The sequence below is a fragment of the Rhopalosiphum padi genome, chromosome 1 (genome assembly GCF_020882245.1).
Source record: "Rhopalosiphum padi isolate XX-2018 chromosome 1, ASM2088224v1, whole genome shotgun sequence".
NCBI classification, from domain to species: Eukaryota; Metazoa; Arthropoda; class Insecta; order Hemiptera; family Aphididae; genus Rhopalosiphum; species Rhopalosiphum padi.
This window is the reverse complement of record NC_083597.1, coordinates 43,232,251-43,241,041: the sequence shown is the minus strand read 5'-3', so window position 1 is coordinate 43,241,041 and position 8,791 is coordinate 43,232,251. Positions and strand designations below refer to the sequence as shown.

The window sequence follows — 8,791 nt, the reverse complement described above, 5'->3', positions numbered from 1 at the left end:
TTTATTTTAAAATTAATTCACGAATTCTTAAAATATAAAATAAGTAGTAATACCTATTTCAATACATTATTATTAGTATGTTAAAAATAAATAATTCTGTTACGCGATGTGATATTTAAATGTGCATTAAAAATTTATTAAAATTGAGAATTGAAAGAATAAAATACATTGGTTTCTCTTAAGTATACATTCTCAATGAGACCCTCAAGGGCATTAGTAGAGTATTTAATTACAAATTTATTAAGTACCGTAAAGTAATAAAAACATGAGTTTTTCATTAACGATTATTTTTTTTTTAATATTCCAAACTTAGCGAGCTTATTTTTTGTATAATATGTACTACACATTATTAAATAATCTAAAATCTTATACAATATTTGGTGGCTATATATGTATAACTATAACGTATAAATATATACTCTATATAAGTCAAAAAACCTGTTATTTTATGAAAACTAACTAACTTTTTTATTAATAACTAATATTTGTTAGCTGGTTAAATTATTAAATTTGATTTATATCCGTGTAAAATTTTAAAGTAATGTTATTTAAATTGGTAAATTGTAATTGATATATGTATAATATTTAATGATTTTAAAGTTAAAATTCAGTGTACAAAAATTAAAAGCTATTAATTTATGAACAGTTACGGTTGAAAATCTTTATAGAAATACTAAAAATGAATTGTTAAAAAGTTATCAAGTTTATGGCTGGAATTTGAATAAATAATGTTTATTTTATTATAAAATGATAGATTATTTATAATAGCATGATTACGATATAAAAATTTAATGTTTTAAAATACAAATTCTAACTATAAATATATAATAATAAATTGTACAATAATTTGCAATAATTAAAAAAAAATCAAATCAAAAAAGCACGTAAATGCAAACTTTATATAATTCTCTTTTTTATGTTTTCCCTTATAAATCGTAACATATAAATTGATTTCCAATTATTTATAATATACATTTTAAAATCTGAATTGTAAATTCTGTTAGAGGTATATTAAAAAAAAATCAATATTTCATACATAATTACCAGCTATATAGAATATTCGACGGCGAATATAACATAAACACATAATTTATGACATTGCTACATTTTTTAAATGTATAATAAGTTTTACTACAACAATTCTTTGGACTAATTTTAAAATTTATGTTCTGAAGTATTTTGGGCGATAAATCATATTATTTATTATATTTATACAATATTTTAGTTTTATTTCAAAAAACGCTGTCCACGCGTTAGAATAATATTAAAAACGGCTGTTTCTATACTTCGTAGCTCGAATGTGGAGTTCTATAGCCAAAACATTGATAATATAAGAATCGAATACAATTATTTTGAATTTTTTCCTAGTTTAATGTTATTATTTTTGAATATGGATTCTAGATCAGGAGTGCATAATCAAAATAAGAATGACAGTTGACTGATTTAATGATTTTAATGAATATTTATCACTAAAATGTGCACATGAGCAGGAAACCTAATTTTTTTAATAAGATATATATAACCATTAAAAAAAAGTGTCATATTAACCTTACTCCTAGGTCATGTATTCGGTTACTCTCAATAAATTATTATTTCCTAAAGAATAGTCAAACTGAATAAGCGTTATTTTCAAATGAAACATTTTTAAAGTTTAAATATAAATCATTACTTTGACACCACCCATAAATATCATCTAAACCGAACTGCAGTTTAATAGCACCAACTTTATGTTTCTAATTTCACTAAATACTTTTGTATCATCTGCAATCATAAGAATTTAAATAACTTTTAGGATAACGTTTATTGAAGTTAAGACTATAATTGAGTCGGAAATTAATTACTATATTTATATATCTTAAAAAATTACGATTTATTGATCAATGTCATTTCTAATTTATTAGAAATTTTCAATTTATTAATTACTATGATATTTGCTATTTATTGTATTATTCTAAATTAGTTTATATATATACGTAATGAAGTAACAACTAATATAAATATTGGATACGAATATTTCATGATGAAATAATTATATGTATTTTTACCAAAATTAAATAAACTTTTATATGTGCTTAATATTTGTTATGTTTTTTTAATAATTTATTTGACATCTATATTTTTTTGACTTTATAGGAGATTGATCTCTCTGTTCTATAAAAAAAATTTAGTATATTTTATCTTTCACGTGGTTAATTTTGGCTTAGGTTCAGATAGAAACGATAATTAGTATTCATACGTATACCTACTTCTTTCTGTCGTATAGCCTTAAAGTATGTCGGTTACGGTGTTGTACGGTACAACACAACTTGTACCACGTTATTATTTAACGTATTAAATAAGTATATTATGTAATGTATTAATAATGAATCAAGTAAACTCTGTGTAATAAGATGTGTCGGTACAGGTAAAATAAATTACGACATCTATTGCCTATATCTTGTACAATATTGAAACGTAGAACGTCGTCGTCTATTAGAAAACATTACAAAAAATAACGTTTTGAAACATGTTTTTCTAATAGAATATTTTTTTTAAAAGTACAAGCTTATTCTTAAAGCAATAATCCAGTGAAAATTCTAAAATAAATTTGAATCCATATGTATAAAAACTGTAGTTTTGTATCATTTATTTATTGTTATGTAGTGTAGATAAAATACTGGACAATACTATTAAAGAGAAATCATCTTTTTTTGTCTGGTAATATAGCTATTGTAAATTACACTTATTATTACCAACTTTTATGAACGATAGCGAATAGTGAATTTCATCGATTTTTTTTTTGAAACAAAAACATACTATTTAAGATATACCGTGCGGCACAAAGTTATATATTATTTGAATTGATACAATTACACTCTATGCCTCACTATTATCTCCTACTACAATTATACGAGTAGAACATTTAAAGTCAAACTTGAATTAACAATCTTCACATCTTTTCTCCGCTCTCGTGAGACCCTTCCTCAAAAACAAACGTATATATAATAAACATTCTAGATATCTTCCTTAAATATATTTTAAATCAGAAAACCAGCGGTTTCCAAACTTTTTCGGTTGAAGCATCGTGAAGAATAAAAAAAAATAATCACGCCTCCTTGAATAAATGAAACAAGGTTTTTTTTATTAGTGTGTATAATGCTATACGTATAGGATACTTTATACTTATAGTGTTAGGTACAATATCAATATTTTATTTCTTGTCTCTACTTCTAAGTGCTTATCTGTGTCTCCCAAGGAAGACACACCTCACAGTTTAGAAACCACTACACTAAACCTTTTATTACTACATAAATATCTATTCCAACTAATTTGGTCTTATGGTATTGCTTATTGCAGGGGTTACACCAAGTTCTTCGATCATCAATGCGAACTGATTCTTTTAAGCCAAACTACTTCGTATGGTTGGTAAAGCTTCTCAAATAATTGAAATCGTGATAATTATCCAACAGCTTATTATACGAGGATCTTAAAGTTAAAACCAAGATTAATATTACCAGTTTAAAATACAACGCTCACAAATTCAACATTGCCTCAGCAGTTTCATATTTTGCACTCAGCTTCATACCAAAACATAGTCTAGAGATCTACTCAGTGCTATTTTTCTAAAATTAATTTAACCTTTAATTACAAATGTAATTTTCAATAGGTAACTCATTTTCGGGTACCTTTGCTTTGGGTTCTCATTTCACGCCCCATTTTAAATTAATTAAGAACAAAATACACAATACAAAATATAATTGATAAAAAAAAAAAAAATGAATATCATTGGGTATAACTGACAACCAGTTGTAAAATGTATACTTAATCATAATGGTATAGATATCTGAACGAACAAACTATTAAACAAGTCTTACATCCGGTGAATAGTTAAATTAATATTCACCATATGAATATGAATACAAAATTTAATAATACATTAAAAATTTTAAAATTTTAATACATTTAATTTTTTTCCAGCAAATGTTTAGCAATTAAAAGGTTAATAGGTTTAGCATATGGGCTTATAGCGAACGACATGTGACTGAATTTCTTCACCATTGTAACATTCTTGACATTGGGCAGTCGGTCTACTAACCATTTTACATCCTGAAAATACATACATGTAAGTAAAAAAAAAAAAGTCTATAGTTATGATTAATATTTGTACAATTTACAATTATATGTAATTAATTTACCTAATCTAAATAAATTATATTATTTTTTTCTTTAATGTTTTTAACAATGTATAGTTTTTATACTTTGGCTATATTTTAATAATGTTGTGATATAATATCAAATTTCTTAATCTTAATTATTATTGGACTTTTGTTTAGTATTTATATATATATATATATTTGAGTTTCTTACTGAAGGATAATCTCAAAAACTACTGAACCGTTTTTAAAAAAAAGTTATATCGATAGATTTTCTGAAACTTAAAATGATAAAATGATGCTTTTTAGCTTGATTTTGCAACCCTATATGTGTATAAAGTTTCAACCGGTGTAACGTGCGAATTTTATTCTCCGAAGAATTGGGTCGTAGATAATACGTTGGATCTAATACGTATCGCTAGTTATTATTATACACTTTATGGCCATTGGAATCAACGGTTAAGTATATATTATCGTAATATGATATAATACGCGTGTAACGAGAATGGCACAAAAGCAATATTTCATGTATTTTAATAATACGCATGAACTAAAACAAAGTGTGAAAAATAATGTTAACATTTTGTATTGTAATAAGTGTTATTTATTCGAAGGTAGTACAACTTACATACTGTTTGATAAAAAAAAATAGTCATAGTATGTATAATATTATGTGAAAAAGTGTTGTTTACACGTTTAATGGTTATTATAATTTAAAATTATATTTTAATATACATACCTTGGGTGTAGCAAAGATATCATGTTTTGATTGATAAACATATGTCGCTGCTGTCACTTTAGATAAATCATAATCAGGTGGAATACTGGAGTTATAGTGCTTCATATTTCCAATTTTTCCGTAATCATACTTTCGGAAGTACTCTGAAAAATTTTGTGGTAATTATAAACGAGATATGTAGTAGGTGGTATATTATAATATCATTAATATCATTGTTAAGTTTCTGATAGTATTTATCATTATCATTTTCACGATTACACATTAATACAAAATAGTTTATTTGTAAATAACTAGGTACTCATCGTAGAACTCATGTATAATGTATGTACTGACTACAAATAACGACACGTGAATAGATACATAGTTATAGTATACAATTATACATGGAATTTATTATAAAAAATATAGTGTCGATTATCCACACTAATTGGGATCAATGTGGGTGCGGATAATCAAACAATATTTAAAAATCTACGATGGGCATGAATTTAAAAGTTTTATATAATTAATAATATTTTAACATTTATACAAAGTGAGTGGTTTAATTTTGGATTTTAATCAATATTTTTGTATGAGTAATAATTTTAAAAAACTGAAGTATAAACTGACGTACTTAATAAATATAACTGCAAAATATGTTTGAAACTGTATCGATTGTTTATATAACAGACAATTTATTATGCTTACCTTGGAGTATTAGTTGGTAATAATGAGTCATAACTTTAACAGATGTTGGCTGAGGATATGTTCTCAAGATTTCAATGGTGTTCTAAGTAAAACAAATAATATATTTATTAAATTTAAGGGGTAAGTGTATGCATTTTAATAATCAAGTATTGCGATGATTTAACATGTATGCAGGAAAGTTGTATTTATTCTAAGTAACTGGTATAGAAGGTTTTAAATTGCAATTAAAATAATTATAAAATAATACGATATCACTTTAGATTGAGAATAAAATTGTAATATTATACATTACACAAATAAAATAAATTATTACACATTATGTAAATACGATGTATTAATATAATAATTAAGCAGTAAGCACAAATAAGTATTAATTGTAATTATAATAATTTGAGTCGTAAAATTTAGACGTATCACATCATTTTCTTTTTCATAAAAATTTAAAATAATATGAGCTACTCACGTAATTTATTGGTAGAAGATTTCCTTGTACTTGGGTCATTATATAAAGACAAAATAGTTTCATGTATTTCCTCTCTTTACATGCACGTCCTAGCCATTGATCATCTGGGTTTTTCATCTTAGGTACGTATCCCCTACCTCTCAAAGGTCTCTAAAAATAATAGCATATTTTTGAAATTTAAATGGTTTTTGAATTGCATTAGTATATGCAATTATAAATATATACATAAATATATAAATATAACAATAAATTTAAAAATAACGAAAAGTAATAATCTATAGGTACTCCAATGCGTCTTCAAGTGTAATATTTATACTATGAAAACACCTAAACATAAGTTATCTATACCAAATGCGTATAATTACCTAATAGTATATACTTACATGGAACAAATAGGGGAATATCTTTAGAATGATCAGCCTTCGGTCGTAGTACTTCATTCTTGCCGTTGGCACTATCAACACTAATTTGTCAATCTTTTTGTTGTATTCCGGCCTTTCGGCTAGTGCAACAAGGCATATGGTAGCTCCGAAAGAATAACCACCCATGTGTATTGTAGAATATCCAGTTTTGTTTAAGATGAAATCAATGCCGGCTGTCGTATCGTATATTCCCAATTCGTCAAAGCTTGGATAATATATTCAATTATTAATTTTGGTTTTATCGTTATTCGTTATGACTTTAAAAGCTATTTATGCAATATAAATTATTTCAGAAAAAATAACTTAGTTATTAGTTGATCATACCTAAAATCCCAAGACACATTTCTCAACGGAGTTACCAGGCCGGTTCTTGGATTCTTGATATATTTGGAAATGCCAGCAAGGCGAAAGTTGAGTAGCCAAACGTCGAAACCAGCATCAGATAATATGAAACCTTTGTACGATAAAAGTATAAAAATTAGTATAAATTATAACAAACGCTATTCTTTTGCAATACCTATGTTTCAATGTTTTTCTTTTCTTTTTATTGATATTTAGGTTGTAGAGAGGCGTCGGTATTTTTTAAGAAATATATCTATTTACTTTACTATCTTATTTTATACGAATTATCATAATGTTGAATATTATATAGTTTATTACACTATTAGAGTATTGGAAATAATATACATAAAATAAAAAATATCTAACATTTATAAAGTCTGATTTAACTGCTTAGTCCATACTAGTGTTGGGATTTAAATATAATCGTGAACATTTTGAGGATTAGTATATATATTTTAGTATACACATACCTCTATAAATCATATTATTACGGTCGACCAGTATGAATGACTATGCTATCGGCCTGGACGCTCTACTACTACTTGTAACCTTTTTTTTTTCTTCTGATTATATATTCAGTTAATTTCATGATAAAGCGCACAAGTTGACGTAATATTCTTGGATTTTGCGAAAGCTTTCAATTGATGCATTAATAATACCACGGTATTTCGGTTTTTTGTCTTACATACTAGTTATTATTTATTATTAAATATTCCTATTAATGAAACAAACAATTAAAATACACTTACTGAGAGATATATTGTTAAGTGTGTAATACATTGACGTCCCATACAAGCCGTGCAACAGAATTATAGGCTTGCCAATCGTTTTATTTCCATTTTTACTATATGGTATTCGTTCCAAACCTACCATGTAATGGTCTTTAGTTTCAACTTCATATGTTTCTACTGGATATCCATTACTAATTATCTGATCTGCCTTCATATCAAAAATATAATACATAAATATTACAATTAAAAAAAGGAATCAGAAGTACTAAACATATTTTCAGTTTTTACACAGTCATAAATTGAGATTTAATCACGTCGTATAAGATACCAGTTTTATCGTATACAATTTTAAAATGTTATTAAAAAAAAAAAAAAGTAAAAATGAATAGATACTAAATAGATACATGTCTTATAATATGTTTTCAATTTAATATTTTCGAAATATAAGTTTGGATGATAATGATTAGTGATTACTGATTACCTTATTGAAGATCTACAACTGTAAAAATTAAATATAGTTTTTTTGGTGTTAAACTTTTACGTGTTCTCAAAACAAAATAAAAATGTTAATTTCACGTTTCTTAATTATCAGATATTTATAAAGTTAATGCATGAAAATATTTTGAAAGTTTAGTAAATAGTTAGCATTAAATATCCAGATAGTTATGTACGATTTAAAGTAGACGGGCGAGTTTATACGAGGACAACACGGCGATACACTGTACATATTGTTAAAGATATATAAACGAGCACAATATAACTGAATTACGATAAAATGTATCTATTCTATGATTAATGTTAGCTACTAACTCACTGAATAATTCTAAATATTTAGTTGTACATTTTTGAAATAAATAATTATGATGTTGGTTAATTGATGGGATGTTCAATTAGTGCTATATGCGTACCTATTATATAGGTAAGTTGAAAATGTATAAAAAATAAATAAATACCATTATTAAAGATAAGTTTTAAAAAATGTATTATACTTACGGTCGAGAAAGCAGAAACATAATGTTGCTGTACACTTATTAAAATACTAAAAGCAAAAGCTTGTACATAAAATGTTTTATGTATGCGCATTGTTGATGCAATTTACAAAATTACAGCTTTAGAAGCGCAGAAATTCGTATGGGTTATATATCGTTCAATGATAATTTTAAAAGAATATTTTTAAGTTGATAACCATTTAATGAACGGTATAAAAGTATTCACGTTCACTCGAAATAAGTGAATAAACATTGTTATATCAGATTCTTAAGCTTAAATGACAA

The 8,791-nt window shown here is 25.4% G+C and overlaps 1 protein-coding gene across 2 annotated transcripts; it reads right to left on the bottom strand.

Annotated features, from left to right (window-relative positions):
• Positions 1 to 3,718: 3,718 nt before the first annotated feature.
• On the bottom strand, positions 3,719 to 8,791 carry LOC132932020 (gastric triacylglycerol lipase-like). 2 transcript variants are annotated; one of them, XM_060998184.1, is made up of 8 exons: positions 8,511 to 8,791; positions 7,536 to 7,725; positions 6,769 to 6,898; positions 6,406 to 6,649; positions 6,023 to 6,172; positions 5,560 to 5,641; positions 4,873 to 5,015; positions 3,719 to 4,086 (listed from the first exon to the last, which is right to left on the bottom strand). In XM_060998184.1, the coding sequence occupies exons 1-8, from the start codon at positions 8,598 to 8,600 to the stop codon at positions 3,943 to 3,945; spliced, it is 1,173 nt and encodes a 390-aa protein (XP_060854167.1). In that variant the 5' UTR covers positions 8,601 to 8,791; the 3' UTR covers positions 3,719 to 3,942. The 2 variants fall into 2 exon arrangements, with proteins under 2 accessions (XP_060854167.1, XP_060854168.1); XM_060998185.1 differs by lacking the exons at positions 7,536 to 7,725; positions 8,511 to 8,791 and adding an exon at positions 7,257 to 7,314.